General features: G+C 38.0%; 2 protein-coding genes across 3 annotated transcripts in view; one reads left to right on the forward strand and one right to left on the reverse strand.

The window, feature by feature from the left end:
• The window catches only part of trpc1 (transient receptor potential cation channel, subfamily C, member 1), a 32,597-nt gene extending 29,641 nt beyond the window's left edge, over positions 1-2,956 (forward strand). The window contains exon 14 of the transcript XR_015524568.1: positions 95-2,956. The gene's annotated coding sequence lies outside the window, so the exon portion shown is untranslated. The remainder of the gene's footprint in view (positions 1-94) is intronic.
• pcolce2b (procollagen C-endopeptidase enhancer 2b) lies at positions 780-17,520 on the reverse strand. 2 transcript variants are annotated; one of them, NM_200460.1, is given in 9 exon segments: positions 780-1,373; positions 5,348-5,515; positions 7,828-7,911; positions 9,667-9,830; positions 9,939-10,075; positions 10,789-10,913; positions 13,550-13,805; positions 17,001-17,109; positions 17,251-17,391. In NM_200460.1, coding segments are annotated over 9 exon segments (1,242 nt in total). In that variant the 5' UTR covers positions 17,319-17,391; the 3' UTR covers positions 780-1,242.
• Between the last annotated feature and the right edge of the window lie 1,496 nt (positions 17,521-19,016).

A 19,016-nucleotide genomic window follows, 5' to 3' on the forward strand; every position in this document is an offset into this window, starting at 1 on the left:
CATGAACTCTCTGTTGCAGAAATGTAAAATAAGAAGCAATTGTTCATTTTAGCAGCGTTGCATGATCTTGTTTTACCTTTATCCCTTTTCGCAGACCTATCTAACAGAATTCCGCATGCTCAAACTGTAGTGTGGCCACGGCTTAAATCTGCAGACCTTGATTTGCTGCTGAAGGTGTGTTCAATTTGGGTAGAAGCTACACTCTGCAGGACAGTGGGCCTCGAAGATTTAATTACATAAAGACTGGATCAGCTAGAAAAATTTCCAGCCTGTTCTGACTTCTTGCTCCTTTCTAGCCTAATTGACTCATGGTTCTAAGACGAACAAAACAATCCTTTACATATATCTATTTATGAATGTCAGTCAGTTAATATATTACCAGGAAGGCTTTAAAACTATCATTACCTGTCTTATTTTTGGCTGAATAACTGGAAAAAGCAGGAGATTTAGTAATGGTATTGTATCAATATCAGAACAATCAGAGTTTAGTATTCTTAACTGCGGAATTAATTTTAGAAGCAGTCTGGAACAAGAAGCCTATATCTAAAAATTCTGCAGTTGTAGATTATGACCCTTGTACTAAATTTCCTAAGGAGTTAAATGTTTGAACAGTGCCCTTTTCTCAGTCGAGCACTCTGAGCCCTAGGCAAGTTTAGCAACAGATGTTCTGACATGACCATTTGTACTTCTGTACATGAACTCTGAAATGTCCTTAATCGACTGAAACTTGTTTCTGTGGAACAAAATGTGTTTCAAAAATACAAATAAAGACAACGTCCAAGACTTTAAACGATGAAATTTATTTTTCATCTCATTAACAAATAATTTATAATTTAACATTCACAACTAGGAATCCCTTTCTATCAAAATATTTTATAGACAAGGAGTAACTCATCCAACATCATTTCAAAAGACAGCAAAGGCGTGCTACCAGTTTATTGCATTCGGCTTGTCTATCTTTGCTATGGGATCAAATATCTTACAAATACCTGCGATCATAATCTTAATGTTTACATTCTATTTTTCTTCACCTGTCATGAACACTTCCGCTCTTGCTGCTATGTTGATGTTCAACCCAACAGTAAGAAGAGAAGTAGGAACAAAAAGAGCCCAACCGTTAAGCCATACAGTCCTCGACCTCCTCTGGAAAGGGCGATGAAGGATGTTGGGACATGCAGGGCAAATATGAAGACCTCACACAACCATGTGTGGACTTTGAGACCAAAGATTGTCCCTATGAGCTCAGCAGCGTTTGGTCTTCAGCAAGTTGAAGGTCCTCTGGTTTTTGGCCTTGAAAGCCATGATGAAATGATGGGGTGCGATCATTCCTCGACCCTCCTCATCCGCCTGGCCCATGAAGATGTAGTTCAAACCTAACGACACCACACAGACAAAACCTGAATGCAGTGACGGAGCGGCAGAGACATTCAGGAAGGGCTTTGGATCAGCTTTTCTCTGGGGCCTATTCACTCCATATGTTTATATGCTGTCATAAACATATGATAGTGAGATTTCGGCATAAAAACTGAAGGTTTGACTGACTCTGGTTGGCTTAACAGCTATCAAGTTCTGTTTAATGGACTATTACGATTGTGTATGCAGAACTGAATAACCTTTGTTATTAGCAACACTAGTGGCTGTATAGTGAACTGCAGCCGCCAGCAACTTATTTTCTTGAGTTCGGAATCATTTGTCAATGTGGATTTAGATCTCAATGAAGGTCGTCTTCTGTATTGTATTTGAATTACACTGGCTATGTTTAGGGCTGATTTATAGTTCTGCGTCAAGCGAATGTGTATGCTCTGGGGCTCCTTCATGCAGTCACATAGCCCTCACTGTGGCTGATGCCAAACTGATGAACACACCTCTCATAAAAAGTAACTACATGTCGCGATGACGGGTAGCGTAAGCTCTGTGATTGGTCGGCTTGGTATCTGTGACACATGTAGGCGGGACTGAGAACCGAGCAAACCCATTGAAGCAAGTGTTTACAAGTGTCGAGTGCCATAAGGGTTGTTTTGTGTTTAAATTACGATTAAAGTTGTTGCACATCTGCTGGTTAAGAAATAACAAAACCCCCGTGAAGAAACTTGAAGTATAAATCAGCCTTTGAATTCACCAATTTTGATCAATCCGAATACATTGAATCTGATTGGAGATCTGTTTAGATGTACTTTCAACATTGTAATGATTCAAATATCTGTTTATGTGTTTTATATACATTCTGATTAAAACTTTTGGGCACATGCCATCACATTGTGGAGACTACACAGATTGTGACAGCAAGAGACCATTTCTAGGCATAGGCGACCTAGGTGGTGGGCTAGGGCGCTAATTTTGCCCTATTTGCATTTTATTGCATACACAATTATTCAAAGAACACATTGTTATATACAACAACACACAGGGTGGTTTTTAATCATATTATAAGGGGACAATCCTAAGTATCCCAGTATTAAATAAAAAATTCTATAGTAATTTGAAGTAAATGCGTCAGTTTTTTTGGAAACATACTATGATAGATTGTATGATTACAGTATTTAGAGCTTAATGGATGCTCATTGTGTATTAACTATTGTGAACTGATCTAAATACTGTTCAGGATACTTTAGTTTTTAGCTGAGTAATCTCTGGTGTCTTTTGTGGAAAACACTACTGGGTAATTTGTTTATATTAATATAGTTGTTGTATTACAACAGCAGCTATAAAATTACCACAGCACATTAATTCAAGTACTTTACCATAGTATGATTTAAAAACACTGTGGTATTTACTTATAAGTTACTATAGTATTTTTTCATGAAAGGGTGGCTTGGTAGGTTTTTAATGCTAACAAGTTTTACAGAGTGGTCTACTCACTATAAATCCTTCTACCTGTCCAACAAACCTGCTCAGGATTTTGTCTGTTTTACATCTTCTTACTAAAGCTGTAACACTATTAAAGCTTCTGACTTCATCTTTGTTCTCTTTTTTTCAAATGTATTCAATTTATTTCACTAGAAAACTAGTGTTTTCTCTATTTTACACACTTTCCGTCACTAAACAAAACTATGTAACAAGCCTCTCTACATATGAACTCCACAGATGTGGTTGTTGAGGGTGGAAGAGGTTACTGTTTATTCATTCCATCCATCAGCAACTCATGCCAATACTGAGATTCAAACCTGTCAGGTCCTAACCGGTAGGCCACATCGTCCTCAAATAGTAAAAAGTAAGATATGCTGAAGAGCACCTTTGACAATACAACACGTCAAACATTGAAGCAGATGAGCTACAATAGCAGAGAACCACACGGGTACTAAGGCTACACTTTCAGTAAAGCACAAAAATAGGATGTTCTCAGCAACAAAGTGGAAAATAACCTGAGATACTCTTCATTTTTGCACACTGACAAACAAACAAGCAGTACTAAAAGGAGCACAATTATGCCTCATTTCCACTGAGTGGCATGGTACAATTAATTACAGTACACTACGCCTTGAGCCTCGAGTTTCCACTGCCAACAGAACCCTTACTCAGTAGGAATGATGTATGCCAGAAGTAACGATCAATGTCACTCTGACTCAAAAAAGAAAGCCATACACTGGAAAAAATTATTTAAAGATGATTCCTTGAATTTACTAAAATATTTTAAGTTAAGTGGTTGTAATCGATTAGTTTGGGCTGGATTTAAACAAACAAATTAAGTTAAACTTTTCTAAATTTGATTTGTTTGCTTAAATTCACCACAAATCAATTGCTTGCACAAATTGAAAGAGGAAGCTGCGCATCTTATGTTCCCAGAAGTTTCAAAACAACATGTGAACGACCACGTAAACAACAATGGAGGACACACAGAAGACCATAGTCTTGCTTCTTAGCATTTGGATGTCCAGCACAAGAAGAGACAAGCTTTGTTTGAGCATGGTTCATGACTCCGCGCCATCATCCTATCATTACAGTGTTGTGTTTTGGCTGTGTATTTAAAAAAAATGGAGCTAACTGTGCTATCGTTCTCCTGCCTTGTTGCACGTGCATTTGACAATTCTCTGCAAACCAATAGCATTTAGCAGTAAGGCTAGCTCATGGATGGGCAACTTCGGTCATGGAGGGCCACTGTCCTGCTGATTTTTCCCTCCAACACTAATCAAGCACACCTGAACAAGCTAAATAGTATCCTCAAGATCAGTATTTCTCAACCACGTTCCTGGAGGACCTCCAGCTCTGCCAATTTTCCATGTCTCCTTAAACAAACACACCTGATTTAGGGTGCTTTCACACCTACACTTTTGTTTCGGAACGTGTCTCGATTGCCCAGTTAGCGTGGTTCGTTTGGCATATGTGAACAGGGCAATCGCGCTCTGTTCCGCGCCAAAGTAATCGCTCCGAGATCGCTTGAATGAGGTGGTCTCGGCTCGATTGAAACGAACCCTGGAGCTGTTCGATTGCAGTGAGAAAGCGATCCGATCCGAGCGCGGTTATATCACAGTGTTTTATGGATATGTAATAGGCTTACGGCTATATGAAGAGAGAATTATGAGTAGGGCGGGAAGTTTCGCGAGTCTCCATATGCCCGCAAACGAGTGATGATCTCCCGGTAATCTCGCGTCTCCCTCCCGGTCCGCAAATAGGCATTGTCGCGCACCCTTCTCACCCCTCCCCACTGCATCTCTACTCAGACACGTCGCGCGCGCACCCTGTCAATCACCACCTCTTCTGACAGCTTAGCGGGACGCTGCAAAATAAACCCTGACACTCTGACCAATGTGAGGAGAGTTTACTCGCATGTGACTTTTTTTGTAGCTCTTTTGGTCCGATTAGAAACTTTGCAGTGTGAAAGCGAACCGCTCCAAGAGCAAAGAGCAACAATGTAACATTTGTAATCTCTGTTTCGGAACAACTGAATCAATTCACAGGTGTGAAAGCACCCTTAGATCATCAGCTCATTAGCAGAGACTGAAAGACCTGTAATGGGTGTGACAGGCCAAGGAGACATGCAGTGTTGGTGGACCTCCAGGAACATGGTTGAGAAACACTGCTCAAGATCACTATAAAGCTAACGGCTGGTGTGTTTGATTAGGGTTTGAGCTACAATCTACAGGACCGAAGGCCCATCCCTGCTCTAGCTCCACCCTTTTGGTATTGTACTGCTGTGCTAGGTACCTCTATGAAAGGGTCCCAAAACAAGTCATTTGCTAGGGTTCGCTATTAAGGTAATTCTGAAAGTGGAAATAAAGACAAATGCATAAAGTATTGTACTCTACTCAACTGTAGCACTCAGTTAAAACAAGATTTTATTTTTTTTCCATATTATTTAAAAGAAATTGTTGAAACATTAGTTTTAGAGAAAGAAAAAATAAGCGCTTACCTCGTCTGACATACGGACACTTCTTGCAAAGGATGACAATCTTTGTGCTCATGGTTTTGCCTGCCTGCTGGATAGCAAGGTTACCTTCTTTGTAGACATTGATTATGGAGATAGTGGCATACATGCTACCTCCTCGGGTTGTAGCAGTGATAACGGTTCCAGTAATCACTGCAGACATTAAATAAACAGCATTAGAGACCATCACTGTTAAATGACTGTACAGCAGAAGTCAATTAACCACAGCCAATGCCTTTCTCTATGGCATCAAACAAAATACCATGAGTCTGCATTGATGATTTTGGAATATTGTCATAAAAGCTGACATTAACAGACAGGAAAATGTGTCAAGGATACTCTGCAGGTGCAAAATGGAGTAAACATTTATGTTTTGTTTGGTTTTCCTAAAGTGCACTTGAAATCAAAATTTACAATGTTTATTTTGCTAGGTCACGTTGTTATTCTTAAGGTGCCCAATAATTAATCAGTGCAAGTTAATCTACTAAAAATGTGTTTCTTTTGGTAATCTTCAATGAAAGTCTGACCATTTGCTTCCATCTTTGGAGTGGTGGCCCTTCTGTTGATGTAAACCTGAGGGCTTTTTAAGCAACTGCATATTAATACCCTCTCTAACCATTAGTTTGCTGTGAGGGAATGATGGCAAAACAAAGCCACGCTCCTAACTCAATATTCAGTTTCGGTTGGAAGTACATCAACATACTGAAATAAAAGGAGCAACTTGTGGTTCATGTAAAAAAAATGTAGGGTGGTGCTAATTTCATCTATTGGGAACCAATTAGAGGGAGGAGGGGTTTAGGAATGTCGGGCCCTTTGCACAGCCCACCTTAGAGCCCTGATTCCACTTACGACACCCCTGATTCTGAGTGTGCCTCACACAGGTGAGTGGGTTTGACAAACCACCTGTCGAAAACACATTCTCTCATCTCTCTGACACTTTAACCGACCGTAAGTCACTTTGGACAAAAGCGTCTGCTAAATCAGTGGTCCTTAACCACCAGGCCATGGATCAATTTGTACCGGGCCGCACAAGAAATCATTAATTATTTCTGTTTTATTTATTATCTGAGTCTGAATGATCTTCTGTTTTGAAAAATGACCGTATTCTCTTGGTTACATCGGTCACTTGAGTGTCGAAATTTAACCCACAAGCTAGCAAAATGAGTAAGAAACAGACGTCTCTGTAATGTTTCTTTGCAAAGGGGAAAAGGCCCAAGGAAGGACCCACGAACTGCCAAGGAATAAATCCACAACACATTTGTCAACAAATCAGATGAATCCACCATGTCTGTGCAAGAAGATCAACTGCTGGAGATCACAAATGACGGTGGCCTTAGGGGCCGTTCACATACGGCATCTTTTCCACGTGTAAATTTGTTAGTTCCAATGGAGGAGAGCGATACACACTCTCCGTCTACCCCTTAGGCCACAGGTGTCAAACTCAGTTCCAAAAGGGCCGAAGCCCTGCACGGTTTAGTTCCAACCCTAATTAAACACACCTGATCAAACTAATTGAGTCCTTCAGGCTTGTTTGAAACCTACAGGTAAGTGTGTTGGAGCAGGGTTGAAACTAAACTGTGCAGGGCTTCGGCCCTCCAGGAATTGAGTTTGACACCCCTGCCTTAGGCCATAGTAAAATTGTCAAGCGTTAACCGGTCCTCAGTGACAAAAAGGTTGAGGACCACTGTGCTATATGACTAAATGTAAATGTAAATTGGACTTTTTTTGCAATGAATTTCTTCATAGCTTTTTTTTTTTACTCTGAAACTAATGAGTTAAAATGGAAAAATTTTATTTCACTTTTGATTATATTAACATATTTAAACATTATACATATTCAATATTAATATATTTAATTTTCCTAATAAAATTTCATTGTAAACTTGTTTTTATCCATTTCTGTAGTACATAAAAAGTAAAGTTAACCAAATTTGACAGGATGTGCCAGTAATTTTCCACTTTCCTTTACATTCAGGCCTTGATTCCCAACGTGACTCTAGTCTCTACTAACGACACGATTTCCCATACGCAAATCCAAGTAAACATCAGAAATCATAATGAAATATCTGCTCGCTCCTGAACATGAACATTGCAGAGCTGTTCCAGCAGCCAAAGAGCTTGACTGAATCAACACGCTCATTTACCAACAGTTTACCCACAGTTCACTGCAGTCTATTTACACTAGAGCACTGTATCCCACACACACACAAATACGCTGTACTGGTGGCAAAAAAAAGCTCAAGGAATCTTTTAAAACACACTGACACAAACCAGCAGGCCAAAGATAGCATGCTGGAAAAAAAGGAGACATAAAAACAAGCTCCGTATGACAAACTGCGAACAATCTCCGCTTGTTTTCACTTGCTCACAACTCCCACCTAAGTTTGCAGTGTGTTTGTGTGTGTGTGTGGGTCTACATGTATCAGCAGAAAAAGTTGGTATTAACAGCAAAGTTTTGCTCCTACCAAAGTTGCTGGAACAGTAGTGGCTCTCAGGGGTTCCCTTCCGTTTGCATTTCTGTTGACACAGCGCTGCAGAATACTTCAAAGCTGGAGAGGAGAGCAGAGATAGCAGAAAAAAACACTTCAAAAAGTTGTTTTACTGTAGTCTACTGAAGCTGAGCCAGCCTTTTTAGTACTGTGTGTGCATGCAAAAAAGTGAGGAAGTCAGTGTAAGGCACAACCTGCAGTATATGAACAAAGCCGACATCATGGAAGAAATGCATAGAAACCTGCCTGAAACTTGCGCCTGTCAGTTATGTGATTTGAAATATTCACAGTGTATATTGGTATACACAGATGAGGAAAAACATTAGCTATGATTCCGTCCACACATATGTGCACAACTGAGTAGGATAATGGTGCATAAACTACAGTGGAAACACTTTTACTGAGTAAATTCCAGCATGTGCATCAAAAAGTCATGTGATTTGATTTGAACAGATTGTGTGATAGTAAAAATGGGGCGCAACGGGACAACATTAATGGACAAAACAGCCTACTGACCACATTGTGCGACATCTGAAATGTTGTTTTGGTCATTCTAAAATATTTTAACCATAGTTCGTCATTAAAGTGGTTCAGTATTATTACTTCCCAGAACCGTCCTGGGATGTGTTTTCCAAACAAAGTCATGGCTGAACTACCATAGAATAGTGCATATTTGGGAAATGAACGATGTAGTGATGAGTGTTGCAGTTGTTCTGTTGTAGATCCGTCAATTGAACCACGTTAGTTAGAGCGTAATGTACGTCTGTAATGAGTAACGACTTCTTTAGGGAAAATCCAATTATTTTATTTTTTACATTTTTTATTGGTAAAAACATGGGTTCATTTGCCATTATAAAGTAAACAACCCAAAATAGGGCTAATATTTATTTTACAAATGTTATGTAGAATATTCCATATTCTATTCTAAAACATAAAACCAATTACAATAGCTAACAAATAAAGCTAGTCTAATATAGAATATAAGGCTAATCTCATATAGACTTTAAATTAGATGTATGGTCACATAATGCAAACAATAATTACATAATTACATTTGGATTCAGAAATTATGATGGACTCGGAAAATGCCAAATCATGAGCTATGTTTGTAACGATGAAAATTGTGCCTTTAGTTGGCTAATGATGGTTTTCGGAAGCGAATCCCAGATTGCCTGTGCTCCAAAAGAGTGTCTCAAGCCTCCAAAAGTCACTGCATGTTCTATGAAAGGAAAAGGCCTCTAGATTATGCTTATTTTAGCTAAATAAAATAGGATCATGTCTTGATTTTTAATTATTTAATTAGGACAGTAAGGTCTAACTTTGCTTAGACAAAAGTCTTGGCATTAAACAGAAAATAATGTACAGTATAGAATATACAGTAAAGTCATGGAGCAGTAAAGAAAGAATAAATATTGTGTATGACTCCTGTGAGCTTGGAGGACTGCATTCATACATCTCTGGAATGACTCAAATAACTTATTAATAAAGTCATCTGGAATTTTTCCTTTACCAACCTTGACTGATTGCTGTGAGAATCTTGAGTTGGGATGATTGGGATGCAATACAACAGATGATTCATTGAAAAAATCTACCTTCTGCCACTTTTGCAAATGATCAATTAGAAGTCACGTTATTGTTTAGTTTACATTCTGTTTTAATAGCAGAACAGAAAAAAAAGAAAAAAATAGATAGAAAAATTAAACATGGCTTTCAGAAGTCCCGGTATGATGTATAATGTAGACTATCTTTAAACTCTCCATACAGCATGATTAAGGAGCATCACCCTCAGCAGCAGGTTTTGTGGGTTGTACTTACGTGTGGGTCTGGTGGTAGTGGGTGGAGCTGTCGTGGTTGGTGGAACGGTTGTGGAGGGAAACTTTTTGGGTCTAAATTTATAATGACCAATAAATCCATCCGCTGTTAAACTGAGATCTGAGAGGAACTGAATGAAGAGTTGATTCCCCTCGGAGAATACGGGTCTAAAGCAGAGAGACACTCAGAATGTAACGACGTATTGCTGATAGTGGGGTTTTTATGTCTTCAATGAAAAGCCAAACATCTTTGAAATATGATGCATTGATACATACGCTGGTGGCGTGTCTCCACAATATTTCCCAATTCTTTTAGCGTCGTTTATTTCTCCACCGTTAAAAATGGCTACGTAATCATAACGGCAGTAGTTGTCCCTCTCCACATCAAACTTCTCAAATTTCACCTCTATAATCTGTCAAATAAAAAAGATACATGCAATTCACATTCAAGATACTCACCTGCCACTTTATTAGGTACAACTGCTGGTTAACACAAATTTCTAATCAGCCAGTCAAACAATGAGTTCATTGTACTCAAATGGCCTCCACAGTCACTAGATCTAAATCCAATAGAGCACTTTTGGGATGTGGTGGATGTGTTGCATCATGGATGTGCAGCCGACAAATCTGCTTGATGCTATCATGTCAATATGGACCAAAAACTCTGAGGAATATTTCCAGTACCTTGTTGAATCTATGCCACAAAGGATTAAGGCAGTTCTGAAAGCAAAACGGAGTCCAACCCGGTGCTAGTAAGGTGTACCTAATAAAGTGGCCGGTGAGTGTAAATCTGCAAAAATAAACTGTATTTGCTTAGCAGGATTTATTTAGTCACTATTAAAGGGTTAGTTCACCCCATAATAAATTTTTTTTCACTATTTACTCATTCTGATTAACACAAAAGGAGATATTTTGTAGAAAGCTGAAAACCAGCATCCATTGACATCCATAGTAGGAACCAAACATACAATATAAGTCAATGGCAGCTTCTTTCCAACATTTTTTAATAAATCTTCATCTGTGTTCAACAAAAGAAGACAAAACAGGTTTGGAAGAAGTAAAAGGGTGAGTAAATGATCATTTTTGAGTAAAACATCCCTTTAAAATTCAATAAACATGGGTTTACCTGGTTCTTTGGTGCTACTATGTGCCAAGAGCATGTGACTCCAGCAGGATAGTCTCTCTCCGGCCAGTTAGGGGTCTTGAAGGATCCTGATGGCTTCATTAATCTCCCACCACAGTACTGATCTCCTGTAAACATCCATTTAGACGTGCATTTAGGAAACAGTTCCTCCTTTAACTCCATGAGAGGAACACTAAACATAGAACAAGCATCCAGCATAAGATCGTTTACCCCTAATTAAAAGGAATGCATGAGATAATTGCACAGCACCATCATTGGCAGACTCTTAAATGTGCTTCCCTTCAGTCTTGTCATTACGAGAGAGTTTACAGACTTGTTGGTCTCAGCGTGATTCTCTGAAATGCGCTGGAGGAAGGAAGATCATGTGCATTTTAGACTTAATCCTTCAAGACAGCTGCCAAAGCCCTTAGTTCAGAGTGGCTGCTGTCGAAAAGCAGTCTGTATTGATTTATGTGTCCATGTTATAAGCCTAATGTTGCATAAAAATGACTGCATGTAATTTCAAATAAATAAAAAAAAAAAAAGATTAAACATCTCTGGGATGTCAAACTTGTCCAACCAACATCATTCTGAAAACGTACCCCTATATACATTTCTGGAGAGCGTAAAATATGTCCCAGGAGGTACTTTTTTTGCAGCTTTTGTTTTCGCAAATCCACCAGAGGCCGCTGTGTACGCTCTTCTTTCACGAGTGCCATTCACGCCTGCTGTTCTTGCATAAATCCATAAGAGGTCGCTGTTGATTGACTGATTGATTGATCGATCGACAAGATGCGGAAAAGCACACACAGCGGCCTCTCGCAGATTCGCGAAAAAAAAAAACTGCAAAAATACATACCTACCGGGACTTATTTCGTGGTTTCCAGAAACGTCCATGGGATTACGTTTTCAGAATGAGCCTGGGTTGATTCACTTATTGAGTGTTCTCTTATTACTTTTTTGTCCACATGCCATTTAAAACCCATAAAACTTTTAAATATTTTAATATCTTTTGTACTTTTAGTCCTTTTTTTTCTTTTAAGGACTTCTGTTTTCTGACACCTTATCTAGGCTGTTCATTACAACTTACTTCAAGGGATTACCCAGACAGCTCTTTCCCAGTTACAACTTGTCCAAAATGTAGCAGCCCGTCTCCTGACTGGGACAAAAAAGAAGGAGCATAATACCCCAATCCTACGCTCTTTACACTGTCTGCCCGTTCCATTTAGAGTTGAGTTTAAAATTCTACTACTTCACGAAATGACACCTTCAAAAATGCCTGCCGAGTGAAAAGTTCTCTTAAAGCAGTGGTTCTCAATTCTGGTCCTCATGGAGAGTGCATTCCGGTCCAAAGAAAGTGCTAATATTAGTATTATTATTAATATTACCAAACTAAAACCTGATCAAATCTGTGATATAATAACTAATGGCTTCCACTGTCACCAATACGCATAATTCCAGCTGTCCATCAACTCAAAAAACTGGCACACACATCTACATCATTAAAATTCCAGCTGAACGGCTCCTGCCAAACAGACGTCTGGACAGTTATACAGTTACTCTACGAGCAGGACAGCCTCTGAGGGTCTGACCAACCAATGATTCACTGGAAAAAAAAAACCAAAGTGCGTCTGTGAGAAATTCCACGTCATGCCATGAAATACACAGCAATGTTCTCCAGCATCCAGATCCTCCAGAGTGCCGTAAATCAACAGTCAGACCCTGCAGAGAAAATCCCATTGTATTTTTTACAAGCGGAATTGAAACCAGATTTTTCTTCCTTTTGTGTGCATCGACAAGGTCCTTCTGTGATTTACTGAACGGAAACTGTCGGGTACTAAACATCCAACTTCTCTTCTCCAACATTATGCTGACCTCTGACCTCTCTAGGAGCAGTTAAATAGCCCTTAACTGCTCATTAAAGGTGACCTTTGCTCTCTTAACAGGGTTTCTGCCAGTTTCACCAAGTCAAATTTAAGACTTTTTAGGACCTTTTTAACACCATAATAAATGAAATTTCAGACTTATACAAGGCTTTAACTCTGAATAAAATATCAGACGTATACAGGGGTAAGGGTCTTTTTTAATGGCCAGTAGGGGTTGAATTGACTAGTTGACTGGTCGACTTTAATACTCAGTGTCAGGCACACAACATCATAAGACGATAATATTAGGTTAGATTTAAGTCATGATGTCAGGTGACCAAAATTGAAAGTCTAGCCAGCGTCTAAGGACGTTATTTTGACCTCCAATAACGACGTCAAATTACGTTGTTATTTGGTTGATTTCAGGTTGTGTTGGAAAGTGACCAAAATCCAACGTCTGATAGATGTCATAGTGGTAACACAACGTACTATACAGACTTATTCCTTTATATATTATGTCTTACACATATTATTTCAAATGACTAAAATGTCAATAAATGTCACTTTGTTAAACTGTAGAGTTGAATATTTAACAATAAAAGTCGACAGAGCAGAGATCAAGCTCCCATAATGCAATTCACAACCGTAAATAAGCAGAAAACACTTGTGAATACTCAAACTGTTAACAGATATTTTTTTAGTGCCTAAAAACAACCAAAAGTATGAATGAAACCATATTTTGGTGGAATGATGGCAGCAAAAATAATGATCAATGAAACCTCTAATAACATGACTCCTCTAATAAACCTCCAATAAACTCCTTTGGCCCTACAGAGTTGATCAGAGCCAGTCAGTCTTAATAACTGGCAATTTTACGGTTCACTTTATGATGTTATTACCTCGTTCATTTGGGTTGGCAGCAGAGTACACAGCCAGAAAGCCGCTGCCAGCTGTATTGGCATCGGACACCATCTGCATGAGCATTTTGTTGCTTGTGGAAACGAGGGCTCCCGGTCTGAACGTCCCACAGAAGCGGCCGAGACGCTGTCCATTGCCGTGCCCACTGTAAACATCCACGTAATCGTACCGACACAGGTTGTCACTCTCTAAATCCAGGAAACGAAATGTGAGGACGGCCACTTTGCCTTCTGGGACCTGTAAAAAAAAGATGACACTTTTGTTTGGACATCTGACGGATGACATTTGAAACAGTTCTACGTGGTACTTTCTACATGTTGTTATTCGTAAATGTTTTAGTAAGATTTCGGTAACACTTTATTTTGATGGTCCATTTGAGTATTAGTAGACTGTCTGTTTAATATCTGCTGATACTGCTCCATCAGCAGAAATTTAATTGACCATAAGAAACTTTGCAAGTGCATGTCAACTTACGCTAATCCTAACTCTAACCCCAACCTAACAGTTATAATCTAATGAGAATTATTTGGCATGTAGATGCAATGTAACTTAAATTCAACAAACAGACCATTAAAATAAAGTGTGACAAAGATTTCTAAATGGATCGACTGCATAATTAGCAGAGCTTCATGGAATTAGTTATTTTAACAGGCGGTTAGTTACACTACACTTTTTATTCCCTTAACATTTAATCACATGCATGCAAATACTCTGGAAACACAGAAAGGCAATGTGTTATTAAGATAACTCATAACTCGGCCCACATGGAATCTGCGAGCGAAGAAATCTGCAGATTTTCAGCAAATCATTGAGTCTATTTAAGAGCGACACAGTGGCTCAGTGGTTAGCAACTGTCACCTCACAGCAAGAAGGTCGCTAATTCGAGTCCCGGTTGGGTCAGTTGGCATTTCTGTGTGGAGTTTGCATGTTATCTTCGTGTTCATGTCTTTTACCCAAAGACATGCACTATAGGAAAATTGAGTAAACTAAATTAGCTGTAGTGTGTGTGTGTAAATGAGTGTGTATGGATGTTTCCCAGTACTAGGTTGCAGCTGGAAGGGCATGTGCTGCGTAAAACATATGCAAGTTGCCGGTTCATTCTGCTGTGGTGACCCCTGATAAATAAGGGGACTAAGTCAAAAAGGAAATGAATGAAGGAAAGAATGAAATATTAAACTATAATAAATAAGAACTGGAGAGAATAAATAACCTGATAATAATAATAGTAATTTACCTTTGTGTGAATACTTTGCAATCATGTAATCCTTAAAAATATCCTAAAAAATATGTACATTTTAAAACATAATACAGCAACAGGTATCTGGAATCTTAAGCAGTTACACTAAATATAACGAAGCACTTGGTCTTTGTCTTTCTTTCTGCTTTTTGGACTTTTTTGGAAGTGTATTAAGATGCGTCATACTATTGTAACCTAGTATTTTGTATGTCCTTTCAAGCATTAATAAATAAAAAAATACAACCAAGCACTTGTTGTGTCAACTAGTTCTTAGACGCAAATCATTTACAGTAAGCATTCCTGCTACTTGGATGAATAATAAATCAGTCATAGAGCCATTAGATGCAAACGTCAACCTTGGCATTGAATAAAATTAAGTTTTAACCAAAATAGCAAAACCGTTTTTAAGTTTTTTAGAAATATAGCAAATATTTTACAGTACATTAAAAATACTCAAAAATGTCTCTGTCGATGCCCAAAATCACAAAAGTTCACATCTGTCATAACTATAACGGAGAGGTGTCGCATCCATAACAAAGCTTATAAATGCAAACATTTTAAAATACTTTCAAACGAGAGTTTAAAAAATAGTGTATGCTGGAGAAAATGTGCAAAAGTGTTGGCTGATCATTTTCACGTATTTTGAGATTGTACTATTATGCACACCTATTGGCAAGAATTGAATAAAGGTATACATGCAATAATGGGATTGAATCTAGAATGCAATTTTAAAACTATGTACCAGAGAATTTACTCTTCAAAAATACCAAAAAAATGATGCAAATCTTCCTAATACACTACTTACAACTAGCAAAAATGCTATTATAAAGAAATGGCTCAAGGAAGATCCTCCATCTGTAGGTGAATGGAATGATATTGTAAAAGAGGTGTATGATATGAAGTACTGACCTTTTCCTTGAGACAACAAGCCTCTAAAAAATTCTGCACACTGGGGTAAATGGTTGAGAAGAAATGTAATGTTTTAATTTTATTGTGGTGCTTTTATTTAATAAATACAGTTGAAGTCAGAATTATTAGCCCCCCTGTTTATGTTTTTCCCCAATTTCTGTTTAACTGAGAGCAGATTTTTTCAACACATTTCTAAACATAATTAATAACTCATCTCTAATAACTAATTTATTTTACCTTTGTCATGATGACAGTAAATAATAATTGATTAGATATTTGTCAAGACACTTCTATACAGCTTAAAATGACATTTAAAGGCTTAACTAGGTTAACTAGGCAGGTTAGGGTAATTATTATTTATTAGTTATTGCATAATGATGGTTTGTTCTGTAGACTATCGAAAAAAATAGAGCTTAAAGGGGCTATAAATGTTGACCTTAAAATGGATTAAAAAAATTATAAACAGCTTTTATTCTAGCCGAAATAAAACAAATAAGACTTTCTCCAGACGAAAAAACATTATGAAACATACTGTGAATTCCTGAATCTGTTAACCATCATTTGGGAAACATAAAATCAAAAAAAGAAAAATCAAAGGGGTGTATTAATTCTGACTTCAACTGTATATATGGAGTCTGTTGATCTTTGATACGTAACCCTTAACAAAATTTTAGAGCAACATTTTATCAACCATAAATATGAATGTAAATAAGATTGTATTCGGTGACCTTTGACACTTGTATTGTATGTCTTTTTTGTTTCCGTGTTCCTTTGAAAAGGGGCTTTTTTTTGGATTGTTTGTTTGTTTTGTTCTGAACTGTTTTGAAAAAGAAGAAAAAAGAAAATAAATAAACAAATAAATAAATAAATAAATATTTATATATATAATGAATGCAAACATTTTAAAAACAATCAAATCAATCATTTTGGTTCTATCATAGCCAATTTTTATCCTTTTTTATTAGCATCATTTATGTTGTGATTGTGCAGTTTAATTCACAGAAGTTGTACAAAGTATGATGCATAATGTAAACTTAATATTAATCTGTAACTTTTCTGGTTACATCCATGACTCATGTTTATTTTCCTCATTTAAAAATTAAAACATGTTTATATGGATGTTTTTCTGATGCCATAACTGCATGGTTAGTTGTTTTGGAAAATATCAACAGATGTTTCAATATAATGTTAACATTGACTTCCTATGTGAATGTATGCTCTGAGGTTTTTACTGCAAATGTCACATCCACAACGCTGGAATTGCTAAATACAGTAACAGTACTTACAGTAATTCTCCACACACATTTGGTATTGGGCGGATAGACGCCAGGATAACCTTGACTGCCGATAACACCCGACTCTCCTGTGATATTCCCACCACACGTGAAGCTCTGTCTAGACAAGAGAAAGAAAAAAAAAATATCAACACCTGCATCGATGCGCCACTCTCTCCCGCAACACAGCCTCTTCAGGAAACAAACTTTGCTTTTCGTGTTTACCGGTGAACGTAAATGATGGTGACTGGAGAAAACTTACCTGCTCTGGGACTGAGCTTGCACGTGCAGTCGGAGCAAAACGAGCAGGACACCGCAGATCTTCCACATCGTTAGCTGAAGTGACCGCGGAGGAGCCGATCAGTCAGCCGGTGTGTGCGCGTCCGCGTCCCGCCGCATCAATGGTATTATTGCACTCCGTCTGTCCTGAAGTTGCTCGGGTGGAGTTTCAGATGAATATAGCGTTTGTTCTGCTCTGTAGGAGGGAGCAGCACGAGTACAGCTGCCTTTTTCCAAACCTGGGATCAAAGACATACAGTGGTGGAGAGAGAGAGAGAGAGAGAGAGAGAGAGAGAGAGAGAGAGAGAGTGTGTGTATTAGCTTCAATAGCCTGTCATAAACAGTAAACCAATAGGCAAAACTGGAACATTGTTATTACAAACTATCTAAACGAATGTACAGTAGTATCATTTATATTATTAAATTTTAATACCTTTTTTCTCTTTCATTATCATTTGTTTTATTTTCTTTCGTTTATTTTTCTATACTGTTGAAGTCATAATATTAGCACTTCTGAATTATTAGCCACAACTCTGCCACAACTTATCCGTCAACTCTGTTATCTGTCAACTCTGTTATTTGTCAACTCTGTTATCTGTCAACTCTGTTATCGTCAAGTCTTAACCTCAACTCTTTTATACTCAACTCTGTTATCATCAACTCTGTTTTTTATCCGTCAACTCTGTTATTCATCAACGCTGTTATCCTCAACTCTGTTATCCGTCAACTCTGTTATCCGTCAACTCTGTTATCATCAACCCTGTTATCCGTCAACTCTGTTACCCTCAACTCTGTTATCCTCAACTCTATTATCCATGAACTCTGTTACCGTCAACTCTGTCATCTGTCAACTCTGTTACTGTGTCAACTCTGTTATCCTCAACTCTGTTATCGTCAACTTTAAATTTTAAATTTTAATTCTATGATGTTCATAATACATCCATCAGTAAATATCACAATAGTTTTTTATAACTGCACTTTATAACTTATACCTGTATCCTGCACTTGCTGCTATTGCACTGCTGGTTAGACCTAAAGCATTTCGTTGCCTTGTACTTGCACATGTGTAATGACATTTAAGTTGAATCTAATCTAATCTCTGTTATCATCAACGCTGTTATCTGTCAACCCTGTTACTGTCAACCCTGTTACTGTCAACCCTGTTACTGTCAACTCTGTTACTGTCAACTCTGTTATCGTAGACACTGTTAACATCAACTCTGTTATCGTCGACTCTGTTATCGTTGACTCTGATATCCATCAATGCTGTTATCGTCAAGTTTGTTATGCATCAACTCTGTTATCCGTCAACTCTGTTATCCTTAACTCTGTGACCGTCAACTCTATTATCATCAATTCTGTAGGCTATATTTCCCCCCAATTTTTATTCAAATGGAAAGATTTCATACATTACAAAGTGCTGGATGAGGATACAGGTACTTGACTGGCCTGCCCGAAGTCCCAATCTGTCTCCAATAGAGAATGTGTGTTGCATTTTGAAGAATGTCGCAAAATGCAACAATGAAGAACCCGTACTGTTGCCCACACTAAGACTTGTTTGCAGGATGAATGGGACAAAATGACACCTGAAACACTTTATCGCTTGATGTCTTCAGTCCCTAAACGTCTTTTTAAGTGTTGTGAAAAGGAATGGCAACATTACAAAGTGGTAAAGGCTTTAATGTCCCAACTTTTTTTTTTTAAATGTGTTGAAAGAACCAAAATTGGAATATGTGTTTATTTAAAAAA

This window comes from Danio rerio, chromosome 24, assembly GCF_052040795.2.
Source record: "Danio rerio strain M-AB ecotype USA chromosome 24, GRCz13ab, whole genome shotgun sequence".
In the NCBI taxonomy this organism is placed as follows: Eukaryota; Metazoa; Chordata; class Actinopteri; order Cypriniformes; family Danionidae; genus Danio; species Danio rerio.